Source organism: Armigeres subalbatus, chromosome 2 (genome assembly GCF_024139115.2).
Source record: "Armigeres subalbatus isolate Guangzhou_Male chromosome 2, GZ_Asu_2, whole genome shotgun sequence".
Lineage (NCBI taxonomy): Eukaryota > Metazoa > Arthropoda > Insecta > Diptera > Culicidae > Armigeres > Armigeres subalbatus.
This window is the reverse complement of record NC_085140.1, coordinates 339,416,501-339,440,536: the sequence shown is the minus strand read 5'-3', so window position 1 is coordinate 339,440,536 and position 24,036 is coordinate 339,416,501. Positions and strand designations below refer to the sequence as shown.

Sequence of the window (24,036 nt, the reverse complement as noted above, 5' to 3'; positions counted from 1 at the left end):
CTTCGTCTGTGAATCGGTAAGCAAGTCAAACATCGGTAGGACTAGAAATACTAGAATAAGAGATCGGCGAAGACGCCATCTTGTTTCCAATCGAACCGTCAAAAGCGGTTCCAATTCGACTTGTTTACTTTTTGCTTCCATAAGAAGCAAGCAAAAGTCCAAGTGTTGCCAGTATAATTTAACCGATTTCATGCATTTTCATACGTTGCCATTTCGTCAGGTTTTCACGCCGCCGGTCTCTGGTTATAGGGTTGCTAGGTAGGACTACCGAGAAATCGGTAGGTCTGGCCACCCTGGAAGGAAGAGTCTTTAGTATTGGGCGTTCTAGTTGCTCACGAAAACATCTTGCTTCACACTTGAAAATAACCCACAAGGAAGAACATGAGCAACATTATCTATAGATATCTTATAAGCATGATAAACCGATCAAACGGATTGGTTATCCGCTAAAAATTGCAGTTGGATACTTTTAAAATAACCCTCGACAATGTTGTTGTATATATGTTAACCCCAAGTTGTTTTGCGAGGAAAAGTAGCGCATTCAGGCTTGTTGCTTTTCGTAATGTTATGCGACTAGACTTTTCCAAATGTTCTGCGACAAATGTGACGTCACCGTGCATCCATCCAAAACAAAACTGCTTCAATGCGTGTGTGCGTGCCATCATGATTCTTGTTGTGTGACAGCGAAAAACCTGAAAGAGCAACATAAATGTATCGACATCGCCCTCACTGGGCTAGTGAATTTCACTAAAATATTGCTAATTAAATCCATTTATCCGTGCCAAAAACAGTGATAACCTATTCCGCAGTATCTGTTTCCCCCATGTGCAGTGCGATTTGTGCAGAAAACTGAAATGCTGGCCAGAAATATGCTTTCCTTCCTGGCAGCATCGTCGAGACTTGCCTTCGTCACGAAAAAATCTGAAGAAAAGATGACCAACAATCACCAAGAGGAAGAAGAGTCTCATCAGCCAAAGGCAGCCGAAACGAATGGAATACAGAAGTGAGGCAGTGTTGAACAAAAACGAGTGGAAAGAAAGGTCGATCAAGGGAAAATCATAAACAACAAAGAGTTCCGACACAAGAATCCCAAAACCGAGACGAAAAAGAGCGAGAGGAATAAAAAGAAGTTAGAAGGTCTGTTTCGAAATTAACGATTTGCACACCGAGACTGATTCCCATTATTGGATTTCAAAAATAGTTCGAGAGATCGAGAGTAAAGCAGTTGCAGAATTTCCTGCAAACTATTGACAAGATGAGTTCCGGTCGACGATTCCATCAGTATTATTTTAGCTATCATTTTATGCTGGCGATGACAGTGACGGCGGCCCTTTTTGGCTGTTTGCAAACGAATGCTTCCTCCGCCTCAAACCATATCTTTGTAAATAACATAGTTCCTTCTATAAGTGGTAATGTAAGTAATAGTAGCAGCGACAGCAGCGCGATAAGCATTGATAGTAACAGCAAAGTGCCTTTGCCTACAACGGCCAGTCCAATACCGGTGTTTCCATTCGTTCCGATGGCACCGGTTATTCAGGCTCAACAATCGGAAAACGACCGAGAATATAGCATACAGGAACTTACGAAAATGTTGGAGATAAAATTAAAGCGGATACGGAATCAGGAGTTGGACGTTCCTGTGGTGCAGGTAAGTAACCTGTCAGGTTTTCAATCTAACAACATATAATGTCTTTAATTTGAATACTAATTTTGATGATATTGTCTTCAAGGAACTTTACGACACGATGGAATTCACTTCGGTGATTCGAAATGACATCGAGGAGCTGGAAAAAATGGCCAAAAAGTTAACGACCAAGTTTGAGCAATCCGCGGCGGCAATCGATCGGCTGAGGGCATTCATTTACGAGTCCGCAACGCGACACAGTGCCAAATACAACACAATCATCCATCCGTGCCCGTACAGTGAGCTGATCAATCCATGGGACGATGAACCGCAGTTCGATTTGCAGAATTTCATACAAAACGCCAAGCTGATAAACTCGTCACATCCTGCGAAGCAATTTTCTGGCGATTCCGGATTTTTGGATTTTTCAGCGTTTCCAGCGAGCCCGGATGATCGACCCAGGATTCGTATCAGTGATCAGACGGTCGACGATAACAATCTAAGCTTACAAAAGCGGTTTTTAGATCAGATTGCGCACCTACAAAGCGGTTTCTACAGTTTAAAGCAATTGTTTTACTTGTCGTCATTTGATCAAGCGAGCGCATTCAAATGCCATTATTTTCCGAAGGATGGACGATTGAAATCCTTGTACTTATCCTCCGTGAGGAGTAAACACTTTATGATTCTTTTGGACATCGGAAACTCGGTGAGCTTTGACCAGCTGGAAGTTGCAAAAGCGATTATCAAATTTATGATCTATCTGCTGAATGAAAATGATCGGATTGCTATCGTGGCAGTTAGTCAGAAGCTAACGACTACCGAAAGCTTACTGGACTGTGCGGATGGTCCATTCGTTAATGCCACTATTGATAATAAAGATCGCTTAGTGGACTTTGTGGACTCGCTCAATAAGACTTCATCTGCAGCAGCACACGTGACAGCATTTCGGTACGCCTTTAAGGCCATTGGCGAAGCTTACGTAGGAGTGGATAAGGAGCTTCCATTTGTGGTTTTGTATCTTGGAAGAGCTCAAGTGTCTCCGATTACGACAGCGGCAAAAACGGTGATGCGAACCATCGCCGAAGGACAATCCAGGCTTCCTTATCCGGTTATTTTGAACACATGCTTAATTCTGCTAGATGAAAGAGAGATCTCTTACGAGAAACAATTTATTGCCGATGTTACAACTCAAAACTTCTCCAAATACAACTTGAGTGCTGTATTCTTTAAACCACGGTCAGGAAAGATGGTCATGATTTCGAAGCACAGCTTTGATGCTCATCGATTCGTAATTGCCTTGATGGAACCCTTTCTAAGCGATGTGAAATTTATCGAAAACGCAGTTCGAGTGCATCTGCCATACCATGAAGTATCCACCCATGACTCCCTGGTAACGCTTTCGCTTCCTGTCGGAACGCACGGATTAATAGGAATTGATCTTTTTTTGAGTGATCTTACAGAGGATATTTCCTATTACAAACAAGACGACGAAAGTTATGCATTCGTGATTGATCTTCAGGGAAATACCATCATGCATCCTTCATTTCCTAGACCGCTGGCGGCTAGAGAGAGCTTCTTTGTCACAAACATTACCCGCCTCGAACGTGGACTCAGCATAGACGATCTTCGGTCTCTTTTAACCGAAGAAAATGGTAACATTACTCTAAATAGACCCGGTCTAAATCGAAGCACAGTTTATCTCTGGAAACGAGCGCGATTCTACATAATGTGTATTGCTCGAACGATCAATTACGATCGAAATCCAAACATCATGCTCAACGGTGCCTATTCCAGATTCAGTCAATCCCAGCAACTTCAGTATTACCATTCAAAATCAAATGCAGACTACAGCTTCATCACCAGCAACGGTGTTACCAGTCGTAACCTTCTGTCCGATCTGATATACCATCGTCTCGACATCTACCCGGCCCATCTGCAAAGGCCTTCGATCAGCTCGTCATCCAACGCCATACCTTTTGATCAAACATCTATCGAATCGCCGAGAGTTTGCCGGCTCATGAAACAGCTAGCCGTAGCTGATGACTCCACCTTATATCTAAGTTCGTCATCGTTCCAGTCCCCATTTGCCCACATCCGTAACAATCGAGAATCCGCCATCGAGGATGACAATGTGCGAGCCATTCAAAACATCATGGCTTATCTCAAAGACACCACATCGCTTTTTGCCAACCCTGGCCTCCTTCCGGAAATTCGCAGCGACGTTCTCGCATTGCTCAAAGTTATTTCGAATTACCGGCGCCGTCACGGGGAAAGTAAACTCAGCAAATATATCATCCGTCGCTACGCGGCAACCATTAACGGTGTCCTCGAAGTCTACCCTGGTGGTCTCCTAGATACGGACATTGAACCCACCAGACGACCGTGGTTCGTGAAGGCCATGGAGTATCCTGGTAAAATCGTTGTAACTAAACCCTACTTAGACGCGGGAGGTGCCGGTTACATCGTCAGCGTCTCGTACACAATCTTCGAAGGCATTGCCGATGCGCTGCATAACCCAGAAAACGATAAACCTATTATGGTGGTTTCCCTGGACTTTTCCCAAGGATTCTTCTATAAACTGCTCACGGAATCGTCGAACATTTGCAATGCCGAGAACATCAAGTGCTTCTTGATGGATGACCGGGGATATTTAATTGCGCACCCCAAACTGATCGAACCGGCCATCAACAACAATCGGCGCATGCTGGAGCACATAACGCACAAGGAGTCCCAGGTGGCGAACGACATTCTCAACCACAAGCAGCTGGTCACGAAGAAGATGTGCTACAACTACGTGAACCGAACGGTGCAGCGTTTCTACCAGTTCAACATGTCCCTATCCGAGGTGGTGACCAACGTGATGTACGGCGAAAAAACGAAGTACCAGATAATGCTGGTCCCGGGGACGAATCTATTTTTGGGCGTAGTAAATTCAACCAACGACGGTGGGGCATTCTGTCCGTGCAGTACGGTGAGTATTTTAGGTTTTACTTCGCTTGTTAAATTGATTTTTTTTGTGGTCATATGTACTTTTGAATTAATGTCGGGTGATCATCTCTTCAACCGTTCCAAAATTGGTATCTGAATTACGTTAGCAATTTTCAATCTATTTGAGGCATTCTGTAAATGGGTTCATCTGACCTTGTCAACCATTGTCAGGATTTATCTATTTGTTTATTTATTTAATAATAATTGTCATCTGTAAAAAATACCCTAGAATCTTATTCAAGAATCAGCAACAAGCAAAGTCTCGTCACGGTGGTTTATATTTCATCCGTCCGTGCCGCGTCGCGCGCTTCTAGTGTTTCGCGATGAAGCGTGAAAACACTTTCCGAATCGATTACTCGCGCTTCCCGGTAAGGCCGTCATTCGAGAAGGTGCATGGACTTTTGCCGAACAGTGCTAGGACTGAAGAAAGAAGACGTGGAGAGACTCCAGAGCCATCGCGGTGAACAATGTGCGCTCATCAATCTTTAGGACCTTGCACAAAAAATCGTGGATGATTACGGTAAAAAATATGAAGTGGATATTGCGAGGAAGAAGCACAAGTCTATGTTGAACTTAATCCTAGAATTTAAAAAACACATTAATAAAGTTAAAAAAAAAAGAAGCACAAGTTGCGAATAACGATGGAAGATAGAAGTGTTGAAGTGAAGGTGCACGATTTGTCGAAAACGGCTCGTATGCTGATAAAACGCAACATCGATTCCTGGGTCACGATCGATGGCCAGCAGGCGTATATCGTCTGCAAGTGGTAGATTTATTCTTGCAAACACTGCAAAGAGGCCCAAGCTGGCACTTCTTGGGTGCAAAACAAGAAACTACTGGTCAAAAAGAGCTACGCCAACGTGACGAAGCAAGCTGGACCACGACAACCGCCGCAGAAGGCAAACTGTGCTAAACCCCGATTGCTAAACCAGTCGGCCAGCGCTCTGTCGCTCCTCCACCAGCATCGCTGCAAGGCTTTCCCTAGCTACCGAAGCTGACGAGTGAGACCGAAAAAAATCAACCAGCAAGTCAGCCAGTTGCAAGCACCGCAAGAACGGTGCACCCAGCCCACGATTGCAAACATAACAGGCACGCAGCTCTTCATCTTCGTCGCTGCGAACAACCACAAAACCACAATGTGCCGCAGAAAGCATGTATGCGCGATTCGGTCGCAAAGCCGAATAGCTGGCAACGAAATAAATGATTCTTTGTCATCGACAAGAAGTTGCCGGAGCCGAGGTCCTCCTCACGGCTAGAAAAAACGATGCGAGGACGGAGACGACGAGCGGGACGAGATTTATTTATTTATTTATTTATTCAGACTAAGGCCGAAGTCGCCTGTGCGGTATATAAGAGTCTTCTCCATTCGGCTCGGTCCATGGCTACACGTCGCCAATCACGCAGTCTACGGAGGGAGCGCTAGTCATCTTCCATTTGATCAATCCACCTTGCCCGCTGCGCACCTCGCCTTCTTGTGCCCGTCGGATCGTTGTTGTCGAGAGCCATTTTCACTGGGTTATTGTCTGACATTCTGGCTACGTGCCCGGCCCACCGCAGTCTTCCATTTTTCGCGGTGTGAATGATGGATAGTTCTCCCAGCAGCTCACGCAAGTCATGGTTCATTCGCCTCCTCCACGTACCGTCTGCACCCCAGCGTAGATGGTACGCAGCACTTTCCTTTCGAAAACTCCAAGTGCGCGTTGGTCCTCCACGAGCATCGTCCAGGTCTCGTTTCCGTAGAGGACTACCGGTCTAATAAGCGTTTTGTAGATAGTCAGTTTGGTACGGCGGCGAACTCTATTCGATCGGAGCGTCTTGCGGAGTCCAAAGTACGTCCAGCCACTATGCGCCTCAGAATTTCTCTGTTGGTATCGTTATCGGCGGTCACCAGTGAGCCCAAGTACACGAATTCTTCTACCACCTCGATTTCGTCACCACCGATGCAAACTCGCGGTGAGTGGCTCACATTGTCTTCTCTTGAACCTCTTCCTATCATGTACTTCGTCTTCGACGTGTTGATGACTAGTCCTATCCGCTTGGCTTCCCTTTTCAGTCTGATGTAGGCTTCCTTTATCTTCACTGACTGGGGTTTAATCACCGTGGAAACTTATTTGTTGTTTTAATTGGCTTTTTTCGGTGACAATTACAAAAAAAAACCTCCATCTTCGCAAAGTTATGTGCCATAAATTGGCTCATAATATCTGTGTCGTCGGCGAAGCCAAATAACTGGACGGACTTATTGAAAATTGTACCACTCGTGTTAATCCCTGCTCTTCGTACTACCCCTTTCAAAGCGATGTTGAATAGCAGACACGAAAGACCATCACCTTGCCGTAACCCTCTGAGGGTTTCGAAGGGACTCGAGAATGCCCCTGAAACTCGAACTACGCACATCACCCGATCCATCGTCGCTTTGATCAACCGTGTCAGTTTATCCGGAAAACCGTGTTCGTGCATTAGCTACCATAGCTGGTCCCGATCGATTGCATCATATGCGGCTTTGAAGTCGATGAATAAATGATGTGTGGGCACGTTGTATTCGCGGCATTTCTGCAATACTTGGCGAATGGCGAACATCTGGTCCGTGGTGGAGCGTTCGCCCATAAAACCCGCCTGGTACTGCCCCACGAACTCCTTTGCAATTGGTGCTAGTCGACGGCATAACATTTGGGAGAGTACCTTGTAGGCGGCGTTCAACAATGTGCGCGGTAGTTGCTACAATCCACCCAGCGCAGCGCTCTAGCCAGTGCCTCACCACCGTGTTTAAAGCTGAAAACATTCATGGTCCATTTTGGATAAGTGCTGTCTCAGTATGCACCGCCTACAAGTTCCGGATTATCTCTGTATGATTCTGAAAAGCTATTTCCCTTCCCCTCGGATATGTTACCTTGCCGCGGTGGGTCGGCTTACGCCATTAGCACCGAGATGGCAACCAAAGGCATATCCTGTCGTGGTGGTATCACATGTTGACTATTTTTGTTTGGTGCCGCGTTACATATCTGGCATTGACGCACTAATTTACGGCATTTGCATGTGATCCAACGGACATCGTGTCTTGGAGCCTTGAATGGTAGTGCAGTCAGGCAGAGGCCTTTTCATCAGTGATAATGATGTGAGTTCTCTTCTTTTCGGCAATACTTTTCTGATGCGTTCCCTGTGACGCTGAGTCGTAGCCACGCTTACATTTAGATAGCTAGGCATTTATTGAAAAACAAAGTATTCAAGATATTCGTAGGGAATCGACTGCTGGATTCACTGAGTAGAAGTTTTTTCAAAACTAGGAACGGGGTGCCAGTTTTATTTTGTTATGCCTCACTTTGAAGAGAAATAATGAAAAAGACCACACATTATAATGGTGGTATATGAACAATCTTATAACGGCTTCATTCTCGATATTTTTACAAATAGATAGCCAATAGGCGTAATGAAACTTTACTTTGCCTCCGAAAAGTGAATCGTATAGCTGACCTTGATTAGAACTTAATAGATAATCATTGTAATTAATAAACGATAAAGCTACTTGTTAGAACCAACCCCGTGAAACAAGCACTAGTTCTTGAAGCCACCGTTTGTTGGTGTGGCGCTAGTGCTGTTCTTGAAATTTAAAGCTCCGTTCATATTGTACCGTATATTTCGCGCGGGTATTTAATTATGTATCGCAAAATGATTTTCGATCGTGAAAATTTAAATTTCAATAACTTAAGTTATATTGTTCTGGTTTCTTCATTTATCCAGCATTTTACGTGCGGTAATAGCTGCCACAATATAATTATCATCAAAATCAGCCGAAATTATCACCGAAAAAAACAATAAATTAATTTCAATAGCCGCCACAATTTAACATGTGCTGGTAAGGTGCAATCTATTTGACTTTTGTCTTGTGTCGTTTGTCATCGCAGCGATCATCATCATCCATCTTTTTAATTTGAACCCCGTTGGTTTGAACATCGTTCAAATTAAAAATGGTTCAAACGTCATTTACCACGTGGAATCGAGAGAAGAAAATGGAACATCGTTGTATGTAACGTAGAATCAAAACAAACTCAATTTTTCGATTTCAAATTTTATTTTGTGATATCACACTTAAAACACAGTATGAGAAAAGTCAAACCCTGTACTGTTTTCCGTTTTGAATCAAACTACTTCTAAACATTCCAAAATAAGCGGCCGTTAGCGCTCGTAAGATGCTGTAGATGACCACAATTATCATTCGATTTTGACAATTTAGGGTCCAACTTGATTTGGACCCCTACATATTTTGGACCCTCCTGTTGACATTTTATTGATATCTGAACTAAATTCAATGCCGCTGCTGCATCCCGCATGGTCTTTATGCAAATAAGATTGCTGCGAATGTGTTTAACTAGTTTCATGTGCGAAAATAACGATATTTGGATGAAATGTTGATGAAATCATTTTTTTCAAGAAGGCAAGCATTACAAAGCGTTACGTTTCAAAGCATACATCATTGAATATCTCAGAAGGAACACAATCACTTCATGTTGAAATTGCAAATTTAAATCGATGCAATCTTCTCATTGATGCATGTCAGTCGAAAAATAAGACTTTGCTTTAGCTCAAATGATCTGTGCAAATTGAAAATTCATTTTTGAACAGACTAAAAGGGGGGTGTCCAAAATGTGTACATTTGGGGGTCCATATAAATATGTTGCACTTTCCAAAACGAAGAATATTTTCATTTCAGATAGTTAAAAATCTAAGCGATTTATAAACATCCGATGTTCATTTCAAACTTCCTTTCCATAAATAAGACTTTCATCTATGAAATTTTGTGATTTTATCCTGTATCACATGACTCATTTGAAAGATATAAGCGGATATAGCACTTCCTCTAGGGATCCAAAATGCAACATTTACCCTAAACTTGAAAGTGCCAGTTCGAAGATTTAAAAAAAATACCCAGTCTTAAAAAAGGCTGATGCACCTCCCAAAACCATTAAAACGTAAATCTATATATATTATACGATAATTATTGAACTGCCTCTATGAGATATGAGACAGCAACTACTTTTCAGTTGACGAACTTAATTCATCTATTTGATCTTGACGCATTAACTCTTTGGTTACAAACTTGAGCTCACTATAATGTGGGCGCCGAAACTAAGATAAATTAATCTAGTTATTGTACGTGTCATCGACAGGTGTTTTATGAAACACTATTGGAACCTTTTTTCTTTACATTTGATCTGATCCAACTAGAAGTGGATGTCACATTTTGGATAAAAAATTTCTTTAAACTGGGCCATTTGTGTGTTGACAGAATAATAGTTTTTTGAAGCATAATTGACTTAGCGTTAAAGTCAAGAGACTAAAAATAATAACTATCGAGCTGTCAATGATCATGCACCAAAAGATATTTTAGTTACCAGATAAAGATTGTTGCTTCGGTTCCCTTTGTTCTCCTGTCCGAAACATGTTGGGTACCTACCTGTCAAATCGTATGTATTTTTCCATTTTGACATTTAGATCCCCTATCCTCGCCAGCAAAAGATGTTCCGGACAGCGACAATGCTTATCTGGTAGCTAAAATATCTTTTCATGCACCGGAAAAAAGTTCTTATAGCTGACGAGAAACCTAACCATACTGCTCATGTCGCAAATGTATAACATTTGAATTTTTATCGATTATGAGTTAATCTTAAGAATCCTAAGAGCAAGATTACCGGTGGTGAGTTTAAGCCGTTTGGCAGCGCAGTATCATTACTTGACACTTTACCGGTCGCTACTAAACGCGCTGCTATAACAGTAGCGCGACTGACAGGTAACCAAATTTGGTAGCGCGATAAGAGCGCTGCTATTTGATGAACTGTCAACTGTCAAACGTCACCGGTACGGAATACAGCATCCAAATTGAGAGCCGAAAATAGTGACTGATACGGAAACGAGTGACGAAACTAATGTCGTTTTCGTTTTTGAGGTGTAGCGTCACCTTTTAGTGCAGCATTTTGCACGGCAAAACAGAACGTTTTGAGTGCAGTTGGGTTTGTTTGTTATGGATATATGATGGACACCATAAAAGTAAAACAATAACAATGGGAGTAACTTGACCTTGACAACAAACTACAGTCCATGTCACACTCTGATTTTTTCTGGTGCTACACTGTTTGTTTCAGTGCAAGAAAAATGCTACACTGGTGTAGCACGAAAATCAAAAACGAACGTTTTCGGTGCAAAAGTATAGCACGAGTGTAGCTACACCGCAAAAACGAAAACGACATAAAGCAGACCCCACACGACGGAAAAAGTTTGACAAACTCTTGATTATTGAAGAAAAAGATTGATGGTGTGAGTGCGAACCCAAAATATTGAAGTAAATATTGAGGGAAATCAGAAAAGTTTGATATTCCTTTCAATATTTCCCCTCATCTCCCCCCGCAGTTTGCCCACAGGAGTCGATGACGGTTGAGTGTGTGCGTGTTTTGTGCGTTATACCGCTATTTGATTCGTATTAGTTCAAGAAAAAATTAAGTTTTTCTTCAGCTACGGCCATGCCGGCTAATCAGTGAAAATATTGAAGAAAAGTTTGATGAAAAGTTTGACGAAAAAAGTATTGTCAATATATGCCTCGTGTGGGGTCTGCTTAAGATGAAAGCGCTGCGCGGGTGATTAAAATGCTCGCGACCGATAATGATGCTCTAAGTAACCCAAGAATAAAAACAGATTAGTAGTGATTCAAATTGTACTGCTGCATTTAATTTTAATATGAATCTGAAACATGCATTCTCCCAGCAGCTGCCTCAGATTAATTTAAGTTCAGATTCAAAAGCTCAAAACTGTTGCACAGCTTTGTTCTATTTTCTGCAGATTGAATCACGAGATTAAAATTTTGTATGTTTTGGCGATTGAACGCGTTATTTTAACTACGGAATTTGGATCAATGCACTTTGCAATTACGCCGCATTTCTGAGCAACAGAATAAATAATTATTTTATTTATTTAAATAAAATTTAAACATGAACAGAAAATTGCTGGAGATACCAGCGTTTTTTTTATTTTGCTTCAGATTCCAACGAGAATAGTGTTCTTAAATTTGGAGGAAAAATAAATCACTGCTGATCAATCAATTAATTGGTTTGCAGTCTTATTTTTTCTACTTGCAAAAATTTGTTTTTTTAACAGAACGATGCATTAGAAATTAAAGGCCCACTCTTTATCACAATGCCAAATATTTGTCAAATTCCTTCAGACATCTATCAAACCGTTAAAGATATCGACATGAGTATCAGGCAGGCTTGACAAATTTGTTCACCAAGTTTAGCACCAAGTTTTCGGCTTCAATCATGTTGTATGCAGATGACAGCCGTTTCAGGGGCTGGTTAGAACAGTTTAAAGCTATAGGCAACCGTGACAAAAAATATATAATGGAACAAAGTCAGTTCTTTAGCAGTTTCCACTTTTACATGATACATCTTACATTGAGTTTGTAGTGTCGACACAGCTTAAAAACATTGATGAAACAATGACTTACTTAGGTAAACAAAGTGATTTGACGAACGCATAACCTACACTCAAAGCAAACAAAGTCAATTAATTTTCATTCTGCATAAATAAAAGTTAAAAATAGAACACTAATTCGCAATATTTTTTATATTTTCAATGTGGTCACAAAAAGCTAAACATTAAATAACTTATAATTGTACTATATGACTAAGTGGCCTTCAAACCACATCAGATGCTTCTAAGGCAAAAAGAAGACATTGCATTTTGAACATTGCTTTTAATAACTAGAAAAACGTTGTACCGTAAAGTACCCTAATTTCGCGCACTTAAGATCTGACAAAGTTAAAACGTTCATTAAAAACATGTAGTGGCCATTTGGAAACATTTGCTACTGCATCACATAGTAGAAGGATTCTAGGTTCTCAAAAAAATGTTACTTGCAAATTTTGCTGCTATTTTTAAAAAAATGGCGTATGAATCCGAGACCGTTGTATGCTCTTTTTTCGCGCAAGAAAATAGGATAGTTCCTAATTTCGCGCAAAAGTGTTCCTAACTTCGCTCATGTTTGGAATTGAATATCGTTATTGGTTTGAAGCATGCATCCATTGTTCAAAATATGCAGATAAAACGGTATCAGACAGTGACCCATTCTTTAGTCGAAATGGTATGTGCCTATATTTCGACCCTGGAGCTTTGCTTAGATTTTACTTCATGCATTTTAGTTGACACAAGTCTTAACTCCTAAAATATTGTTTGCTTCTGAAATATAAACCATATTTTAAGAAAAAAAGACATTGTATGAGCAATGTTTAGCTGGTGTATAAAAAAAGTTTAAATTTTTGAGACGTCATGAAAGAAAGTCTTAAATTCCGCTATCTCTTACATAGGACATCTTCAAATATGTGTTTTATTCAAGACATTTTCAATATTATATACATTATCGAAAAAGCTGCTGTAGTTTTATCTTAAGTTTAGCATCATTTTACACATCGCACATTTTAGCATCATTTTACACATCGGATTTGGTAGCTATTGCAGGCACTGATCTATAAGATTTTTCAAGTCAACATGTCGGTGGTTATCTGCCTGAAAATTAGATAAAAAGCGTATGGGAATGAACTTTTCGGGTTCTATTCAGTGTAAAACTGTCCTGTGTATTATATTGCTTTTGTTTCATTAGAATGTTGCAAATTAAAATACGCAACAATAATAAACGAAATTAGGCATCATAATTACTCTCATATACCTAATTTCGCTCACAAAGCGAAAGTCTAAATAAACACAAAATACATAAAATTTTACACTTTTCAATAGTAATGACGAATAAACATATCCAACAGAGCATAATGGATACAAATATTTCCAAAAAAGTAGCCAGTTTTGTACAGTAAAATCATTTGTTTACTTGGGTCATGTTCTTCGTCGCTGTGCTAAGCACAAGCAAATATGGCGGTCGATGGGAGGTTCAAATTGAAATAATTTTATTTGCTGTACTAAACAAAGTTTGTTTTTCAAATTTTTTCGTGAAAAACATTCAACAACAATGATATTTTGTAATCCTCCAGATTTTTCAATTTTGACTGGTACATTAAAATTGAAAAAAATAAATGATTTTATAATGCGCGAAGTTAAGGCGCGCGCGAAATTAGGGCACATCACGGTACTAGAAATCTTGAAATTATCTTTTTAGCCTTTGATCATTGACTAGTTTGCATTCAATTACATTTTGCATTAGTGTTGAGTCGATTCCAAATCCGAACCTCACTTCACCCCATCCTTAATCCTACCCCATGGCGTTCAAGTGGTCTGCACGGACTCTTCTGCCATTACCCTCTCTATTATCGGCTTTGGATTGACTTGCGCTCTCATTGCCCCACCAAACGCTGCAAAATGAAAATGAAAATGAAAATGATTCTGAAAAGCTATTTCCAGAATAGGATCTTGTTGTATGATACCGATACTAGTTAGCAGTCGATTCAGGTGTCAGCAGGTGTTCCACAGGTATCGGGATCTGGTTCTGTGGAATATCATGTATGACGGAGTATTACGTTTGAATCTCCCGGCCGGCGTTAAAACGCAGCTGGAGGAATGGCACAACTCAAGGAGGTTGGCGTTAGGACATCACAAGACAGAAATCGTGGTGGTGCATAACCGCCATGGGTTGCAGGAAGCTAAGATAAGGGTAGGGACCTGCACAGTCAAGACCGTGAGAGCATTAAAGCATCTGGGCGTGATGATCGACGCTAAGCTCAATTTTACAAGCCACGTCGAACATGTGATGTTTGCATGCCCGCGATTCGATATTGAGCGAAACGACATGCTGCTTGTCAGCGGCATGGATTTGACGCCGGCCAACCTCATTGAAATGATATTCCGGGACGAGGTCAAAGTTGTAACGATGGTGGCGTTTTGAACAAAACCAGTAGCTGCAAATGGTGAGTTGACATCCGGGAAGGGGCGTCTAACATAGCTTTGGTCCTTACAAGTTCCAATACTCACGCTTCCACGGGTCTTCCGATGACAATTGACCGCAAGCTAAGGATTGCGTAGTTAGCTGGTAGTGCAGCCTGGGCACTGTTGTCCTTCTGACATCAGCTATAGTGAGAGGGTGCGTCCTGTGGGGTCTGCCTAGGATGTGGTGGGGTTCGACAGTGGGCTCTGTTGAACTTCTATAAAAAGCTGCATGTGTCCCCAAGCAGGCCCTATCAAAGCGACCGTGTGCCGCTCAAAGCGCACTAGCCTAGTCCTGGTGTTGGGTGGGACTTTAAACAAATTTGACCCGATTGATCGAGCGTCTATCCACCAAAGAGGTGCGGCTCCAACAGCGTCTGTTCTGGCATCCAGCGGCTGAGTATGAAATGCTATTCCCCGGAAGCTATACCTAAGATGGCAGCCCCATCCCGGTGGATAGGGAACCTTGGGCCAACAACCTACTGTTTCCGAAACATCAATTTGTTCGAGAATCCGATAATGAAAGAATACTCTTAGCGCGAAACAACGGACACGAATAGGAACATGGAACGTTTTAACCCTAGCCCAGCAGGGTAAATTGGCACAACTTGCCAATGAGGCACGCCGCATGAAGCTTGAGATCCTGGGACTGAGTGAAGTCCGTTGGCCAAACTTTGGAGAACACAGAACGCCGTCGGGACAAGTTCTGCTATACTCTGGTTTACGAGGTGAACACGCTCCCCGGCATCGCGGAGTTGGCTTCCTACTAAGCGCTCAGGCACACACTGCGCTTATGAAGTGGGAACCTATAAGTGAAAGGATAATCGTTGCCAGATTTAGTACACGGGTCCGAAACCTTACTATAATCCAATGTTATGCGCCAACCGATGCTGCCGATCTGCAAGATAAAGAGAACTTCTACAGTCAACTCAATGCCGTCGTAGATAGAATTCCAAAGGGTGATATCAAGATCTATTTAGGCGACTTCAATGCGAAGATCGGATCCGACAACTCGAACCATGAGCGCATTATGGGACGTCATGGTCTCAGAGAAATGAGTGAAAACGGAAAGCTGTTCGCAGAATTTTGTGGTAATAACAACATGGTGATCGGGGGATCGCTCTTCCCTCATCGACCGGTTCACAAGGTCACGTGGGTCTCCCGTGACGGCTTTACAGAAAATTAAATCGACCACATCTGCATCAGCCGAAAATGGAAACGGAGCCTTCTTGATGTACGGAATAAACGTAGTGCCGATATCGCGTCTGAACATCACCTCCTCATCGGCGAAATACGCCTGCGCATTGCGCGGATTCGTCGGCAGGAGGAAAGAGTTGGACGACGATTCAACACACGCCGACTGGAAGATGCCACGGTGAAACGGTGAAACGTTGAAGAACTGGAGACGCGTGCTGCAGATATTCCGGAAGGTGGCAGCGTGGAAGACCAATGGACCGCCATCAAGAATGCCTTCATCGCCACCAGCGAGAACAATCTGGGCGAACTGCGCACCCAGAGAAAACAATGGATCACCGATGAGACCTGGAGGAAAATAGAGGAGCGAAGAAAAGCCAAAGCCGAGAGAGCGCGATCGAAAACCAGAGGAGCCAAAGTCTTAGCTCGTCAACAATACGCAGCTCTTGAGAAGGAAGTAAAACGCTCATGTTGACGAGACAAGCGAGTGTGGGCAGATTCTCTGGCCGACGAAGGAGAGAGAGAGCCGCCGCAACCGGGAACATTCGCCTCCTCTACGAACCGTCGTGAGGTACGACGCTTAAGCGGGACGAAGATGAATGCAACGATACCTTTGAAAGACGCGAATGATCAGTTATTGATCCACCCAACTGACCAGCTGAAAGGCTGGTTCGAGTACTTCGAACAACTTTTTCAAGTGCCAGTCTGGCCATCACCACCTCGGCATGATCTGCCTAGGATCCGACGTATAACACGCGTCAATACCGAAGCTTCATCACTGCTAGAGATTAGCCATCCAAAACATGAAATCGAATAAAGCCCCAGGGGTCGACCGCATATCAGCCGAGATGCTCAAAGCTGACCCCATAACATTCACTCAACTACTGCATCGTTTATTTCGTAATATCTGAGACACCTCAACTTTCCCGGTCGATTGGATGGAAGGTATCTTAGTGAAGGTGCCCGGAAAGGGTGACCTGACTGTATGCGATAACTGGGGAGGCATTATGTTGCTGTGTATCGTTTTCAAAGTTCTATGCAAAGTTATCCTAGCCTGGATTCAGGAGAAGATCGATACGCCTCTCCGGTAGTATCAAACCGGATTCCGTGCCGGAAGATCCTGTGTGGAGCATATTGTCACGCTCCGCATCATTCTGGAGCAGGTCAACGAATTCCAAGAGTCCCTTTACTTGGTATTCATTCTCAATCACAAGAATATGTGGGGCGCCCTGAGACGCAAGGGGGTTCCTGAGAAAATCATCGGACTCATCGAAGCGGAGTGCTGCACAATGGGGTCCTGTCCGACCCTATCCGGGTCGTAGCTGGTGTGAGGCAAGGATGTATTCTATCACCGTTACCGTTCCTCATCGTAATCGATGAGATTCTGGTAGATGCGATTGACCGTGAACCAAACCGCGGGCTGTTATGGCAGCCTATAACCATGGAGCACCTAAACGACTTCGAATTGGCTGATGACGTTGCACTCCTCGTGCAACGGCGCTCTGATATTCGGAGGAAGCTCAACGACCCTGCCTAGCTGTCCAACTCGGCAGGTTGAGTCCTGAACGCCAACAAAATCTAATCTTTTGATGTAAACACGGTGACTCCTTCCAGTTTCACAGTAGCCGGGCCACCAGTGGAGAATGTTGAAAGCTTCCAATATCTTGGTAGCCAAATGGCGTCAGACGGCGGTACCAAGATCGACATAGGCGCACGGATCAAGAAAGCAAGGGCTGCCTTTGTGAGTTTAAGAAATATCTGGAAAAACAGGCAGATAAGTGAACGCACCAAAATACGAATTTTCAACTCTAACGTGAAATCTGTGCTGTTATACGCTAGCGAAACATGGTGTGTATCAGTGGAGAACACTCAACGGTTTCAGGTGTTCATTAACAGATGCCTGCGGTATATAATTCGGGCCTGGTGGCCTCACAACTGGATCTCAAACAACGAGCTCCATCGTCGTTGTCACCAGAGGCCGATAGCAACAGAAATTCGGGATCGGAAGTGGGGCTGGGTCGGCCACACTCTACATAGAGGGGAGGAAACGAAATCTGTAAACAAGCATTAGACTGGAACCCAGCGGGACATCGCAGCAGAGGCAGACCCAGAGGCTCATGGCGGCGAAGCCTCAATAAAGAAATAAAAGAAGTCGACCGAAATCTAACCTGGCAACAGGTTAAAGCGATAGCCGGGCAACGCTCAGGATGGAGATCTTTCAAGTCGGCCCTTTGCACCACCGGAGGTGTACAGGACTCCTAAGTAAGTAAGTAAAGTAGCTGCAATAAAGACCCCGGCAACCAACATGTCGCTTGCGGGGATCTTAGTATGTGAATTCAGAGGTACTTGAGGTTCATGCGCGATTGTTGTTGCCGGGGAGTTCGCCTCATACGTGAGTTACTGATACAGACCATGTTAGGTTATTGTAATGGCTTGCGATTGACGAGTGGTGAGGTTACCACCTATAAAGTCGATGCGTTTTAATGCCTTGTGCGGTAGCACAAGTGTGAACGTTCTCAATAGTCTTCCTATGAAGTATTGTTTAAATGCGGGTCGCGGGCTCGAAAGAGTTTTGGTTTTAGTGGATCGGGTGTGCTTCTGTACAACACCCATCCCACACTACCTGAGTTAACCTCCTCAGGTGTCTGTTTGCAGATTTCCGTTTAAAAAAGAAAAAGAGTTCTTACGAGCAATTCTACACTACCCTGTTGATTCAGATAGAAGCTGATCTGAATTCTCGGTCGCTGGTATCGTACTCCGATGACCATTGTACAGCCTATTTTTTAATGGTCCCATAGCGGAAGGTGCTCTAGTGGCGATTATTGATTAAGGTATCTTTCCAGTAACCCCTTAGACGGGTTATCATCAATGTTTGTAGGACAATGTTTGTCGTGTCAGCGTCGTTACTGTGAAAACATTTAAGGGGGAATACAAGCGTAGCATAAGTCGTTTAGAGTGATACATATTTGCAGCCATCACCAAGGCATTCGATGGGGTGAGCACTGCTTAACTAAATTAAAAAGAATGCCTTAGAATGCCTATCTTAGAATTTAGATAAATTTCTTCTTCATGTTATACAACTTTCACTGTTTCGTGACAGGAAAAAATACACATTAGCTATACTGCCGTGAATCGCATATCTGTCCCATCTGGGTTTCCTATTCATATGGGACAAATATGCGATTCACGGCAGTATAAAAGCCAGTAGGCAGGCTTCTGCACATCGATCTATGGTTTACTCGAATATTCATGCGAAAGTCGCGAAAGTTGCCATTTTTTGTCAATTGGTTTTCAAATTGAGGAAGTTTTGATTACTGCGTAAGCATTATTCGTTATGCATATGACATTAATTATCTTTTTATCTTATTTAGGTTGGTAACTCATGTCTGAACTGCAACCGAATGGAGCAAACCGAGTGTGAGTGTCCGTGCGAGTGTCCTCTGGATTATTACGAAGACGAACCTCGAGATCCAACGTGCCGTCGTATGGACAGAATTAGCGGCACAGGACGTAAGCCAACGCCGCAAAGCGTGCCACTGTGTTCACCCCTCCCGGAAGATCTAATTTCGATGAATGCTCTCAACTACGAGAGCGAATTCGAACTCAAAAGTTGCACCAACATCAACTGTGAAGATTATACTACACAAAGCGAGTGCCTCGGTATGTTTATCCAACTCCGAAAATTTAGGATATTTCGGTTCATTTGTTATTTTTTTTCTCAGGACTTGTTGGATGCGAGTGGTGCCAAGTGGACATCGATGGAGAAAATACATTGACGACACCCTTCTGCACATCACAATTGACATGCTTCAATGGGATTTTCGGATCGGCCACTCCTTACGGCGATGTTATAAGCAATAACATCATGGAGTCGGTCCTTCCACCCGCCTATAGCGCCATTGGTCCGGTAGCGGGAGCGATACTTGCTCTCTGCTTGGTGGTCGGTTTTGCCATGTACTGCTATCGACAGAATACCGACCAAAGTGGTGCATCCGATCAACTCTACGATGACCTGGTTGCAGATCACTGCAACGGTGTTCCGTTATCCAGGTTCGACATCGAAGACCACAGTCCACCGGATGATGGGGACATTGGTCGCACGAATGCCAAACAAAACCTTCTCATGAATGGACAAAGCAATGCCAACTATATGATCTTCCCGAACGTTGCTTCACCGTACCAAATGTCTTCCAACTACCGACGTCCGAATGCTGGATCTTCGGACCATGGCTATTCCACTATGACTCACCACGAAGAGTCCGAGCATCTTTGCTTATCTAACGCCGAACCGGTGGCACCAAACGCTTCGGGAAAGCGCCTCTCGATGTCGGATTCGGCCTCGATCAATACATCGGTGTCGAGTCCCTACAGCAATCACCAGAACTTCCTGGCTCTGTCCAAACAACAGACTCCTCAACTTGTACCCAGTGACGAGGAACAGCAGCAGAAGTTCATCGATCCATCACAAACCATTCTACCTTCACCGACGTCCGTATCGCGAACGGGCATTTACGGTGGTGGACATCATATCCTCGTCCCGGTTACCGTTCACCGGAATATGGACGTTTCCTAACGAACAGTGCTAAGTTACTTATAAATCTAAGGTGTACGTAGGATTCCGTGCTGACCAACTAGTTTAGTATTGTAGTAGTACTCGTTCGCAGTGTGACTGGGCGAGGAGAAAAACGAACGCGTTGAGGTAAGTAAAAACCGCTTTCCCATTGAATGTACCTTAATTATGAGACCTATCGAGGCTCACGTATCCAGAGATTTCCTAGATATGCAAATGCAACGAATTGTGGACAATTAGATAGCTACCCAATGATACCTGAGATACAGTCAAGATTTTAGCAGTGTGGATTTTCTCATATCGGATGTCTAGAATAGGGTGTGTGCACAGCATACAGTGAATTCTCCTTTAATTAACGTTTACGAAATCTTAAACTACGAATTTGGGTTTGCTATTATCAATGCCATGCGGTACACTTGCTACTTAGTTTGTATAGAGTTTATGGCGTATTCGCGCCTTCAAACTTACCATATTACGATAATCTTGACTGTAACTTGGAATGCTTAACCGTTTGGTTCACCACACAACACTATTTAAAGGAGGAAAAAATCCAATCCCCTCAGCCCCACCCAGCAATTTCTACTAACTGTTGACTGACTGTTGAAATTATTTCTAAGCATTTAATTATACATAGAAACTTTATTAAGTATGGCTTTTGCCAAAACAGTAGATAATACGAAGCGCCATCACTAATGATTTTCCTAAACGTATAAAATTAAAACTGAATGTTGCTATCAATAGCTTCTATATGGAACAACAATAACCATTCAAAGTAGATACGTGTAATGAAATAGCATTTCTTATGAAAATAGTGCAGTAACCAAACCATCATTCTAAATCAGGCTGAATTATAAGTTAAACCTAAACAATTAATCAGCAAATTCATCCTCGAATGGCATCGTGGCAATTTTACACAACGAAATTTTTGAGCTTATACACAGTGTGTAAGTGTATTACACATACTACCAACAAGTTTAACTTAGAAGCTTTTGTTCGTCAATTATATGTATTAAACACGTGATGTTTATTAAAAAAAATGGAGGTTGTTGCTTTCTGAGAAGCATTTTACTGTATAAGAACTGCGCATTTCCTTTTCGCAAATCGCGCACTATCCACAAACTTTGTAATAAGCTTTACTATACATATATTGACACAAACAAGAATCCGTGAACTAATCGGCAACCAGTTTACTGTCGGTGAAATGTTGTGAATTTTAGCATGTTTTTAACGTTAGGCTCTAGTTGAATTTATATACACTTATCAATACTTACCTAAACAAAATAGTAATTAGGTTAACTGCGACAGCTATTTTCTTCCTTTAGGACACTCGTAACAATCGGTGTCCTATTTTTTACTACTGTATCAGATAAATGTATTTTATTTGTAACAAGTGAGAAACACTTACAAAAGTCCTGATTCGGCGGTGAAAACGAATTGCAATGAATGTGAAAAATAAATTATTAACTAATCAAATATTTTGTTATTTTTTCGTATCCGAACATTTTTTTCCATTTAAGCAGGAACAAATTTTATCAAATTCTTCCATCTTCGCCCCTCTTAAAATTTAATGGACAAATATACTGCCGTGAATCGCATATTTGTCCCATATGAATAGGAAACCCAGCAAAGATGGGACAGATATGCGATTCACGGCAGTATAATCATATATGGAAGGATTCCAAATTTCTAACGAAAATATAATAACATTAAGAACTTCCGTAGAAAGTTCTTTGAAAAAAAAAATGAAGAGTTTTTCGATTTACATTTTATCTATCTATTCAATTATTTTTCATTTCCCACCCCCTTTATTTGTAATGGCCATTCGGTCAGTTACAGTTTTGTAAATATTTTGTATAATTTAATAATTGAAATATAGAAAGTAGTTTCATGAATAGTTTTTGTAAATAGTTTCACAAATTTATTAAAGATTAGCAGTCCGCGTTTTAAAAGCTATTTTTACTTCGAATTACTCCCGCGCTCACAGAATGCTAAGAATGTTCTAGACCAACGTGCAGACTATGTGGCGAGCTCGTGTGACTACGTCACCGATTCGGGTGGTGACCAGGGTTGTTAATCGTTAATTTATCGTTATCGCCGATAAAGTTAATTATATTCAACGTTATCGGTTGCTATCACGGTATACCGTGGGTTGCTACTTAACGCTAATTTAACGGAATTTAACTCGATAATTTTGCGGTAATGTGGTTACTAGATTACGCGAATAAAGTTTGTGTACAATTTTGACAGAAATCGAGAATAAATTAATCTTTTGCGAAAATTTTGTCAATGCTGAGCCTGATGGCAGCAAATTGACCAGATATGACGGGACTTTCTAGAAATAATGCTTAGTGCGCTACACTCTACGGAACGAAAAAAGTGAACTGTTCTAAAATTATTTAAAGTACTTTTTAGTAATGCATAGGTGTTCCACGGATTGAGCGCTGGTTGTATGAAATAACGAAGATATTTGTGCTATCCAGACAAACCTTCTCTCAGATGAAGACACATCAACATATCCTTCTACTGACTTTGTATAATGACTTTTCTTTGACAATCTTTATTGGATAAGCAAGAACATGCAGCTGGAATCGGAACATCTTGGGGATTGATATTGGGTTTTAAGTGCTAAATATTATTGCAGTGACTTACATGAAATTTCAAAAGTAGAGGCATTCGTGCTTCTGTATCAATGGAAAACGTTTCATTTGCATGCGATTCCTATTTTGTAGAGACTTTTTTATATACTGGGCTGCTCAGGTGTACGGATTTTGATGCTCCTCGGTATAACCTTTCGACATTCGACAGCCCAATGACCAGTGTTGCTACATTTTTATCTGTACCATGTGCTCAAAAATCTTTTTCATCTGTACAGAAATCTTAAAAATCTGTACCATAATTTGTACCAGGCAGTATGAAAAATGTGTGAGTAAATATCTAAAAACCATAGGACAAATAGTCGGGGTTCAGCCAAATCGCACCAAGCACCAACGAAAAATTATCGATTTTTCTGCTAAAACTTTCGTTTAGCAAATTTAATTGATCGCAAATCGTATCGGATATCCCTCAACCTCATAAGTGAGGATATGCTACAGCAAATGTATGCTTAAAATGATATGAAACTATTTCCGTTGTCCTTGTACGATCAAAATATCATAAATCAGTCGAAAAGCCGCTTGGTGCGGTTTGGCTGAACCCCGACCAAATATGAAATGCAACCCAACATATTATTGAAAAAGTTGTTTTTTTTTAATTTGGGTGATTTTCTATGGGAGCGTAGATAAAAAATATCTGTTAACTTTTGAAAAGTATCTCCAAGAATTTTTTTTTCACAACATCTATAAGTGTACCGTGATGTGCCCTAATTTCGCGCGCCCTAACTTCGCGCATTATAAAATCATTTATTTTTTCAATTTTAGGTACCAGTCAAAATTGAAAAATCTGGAGGATTACAAAATATCATTATTGTAGAATGTTTTTCACGACAAAATTTGAAAAATAAACTTGGTTTAGTACACCAAATAAAATTATTTCAATTTGATCCTCCCATCGACCGCCATATTTGCTTGTGCTTAGCACAGCGACGAAGAACATGACCCAAGTAAACAAATGATTTTACTGTACAAAACTGGCTACTTTTTGGAAATATTTGTATCCATTATGCTCTGTTGGATATGTTTATTCGTCATTACTATTGAAAAGTGTAAAATTTTAAGTATTTCGTGTTTATTTAGAGTTTCGCTTTGTGAGC

At 41.8% G+C, this 24,036-nt stretch overlaps 1 protein-coding gene across 2 annotated transcripts; it reads left to right on the top strand.

The window, feature by feature from the left end:
* Positions 1-670: 670 nt before the first annotated feature.
* On the top strand, positions 671-21,761 carry LOC134212841 (VWFA and cache domain-containing protein CG16868). 2 transcript variants are annotated; one of them, XM_062691060.1, is made up of 5 exons: positions 671-1,137; positions 1,202-1,648; positions 1,731-4,595; positions 19,090-19,378; positions 19,441-21,761. In XM_062691060.1, the coding sequence occupies exons 2-5, from the start codon at positions 1,256-1,258 to the stop codon at positions 20,289-20,291; spliced, it is 4,398 nt and encodes a 1,465-aa protein (XP_062547044.1). In that variant the 5' UTR covers positions 671-1,137; positions 1,202-1,255; the 3' UTR covers positions 20,292-21,761. The 2 variants fall into 2 exon arrangements, with proteins under 2 accessions (XP_062547044.1, XP_062547043.1); XM_062691059.1 differs by having other exon boundaries at positions 671-1,648.
* Positions 21,762-24,036: the final 2,275 nt, after the last annotated feature.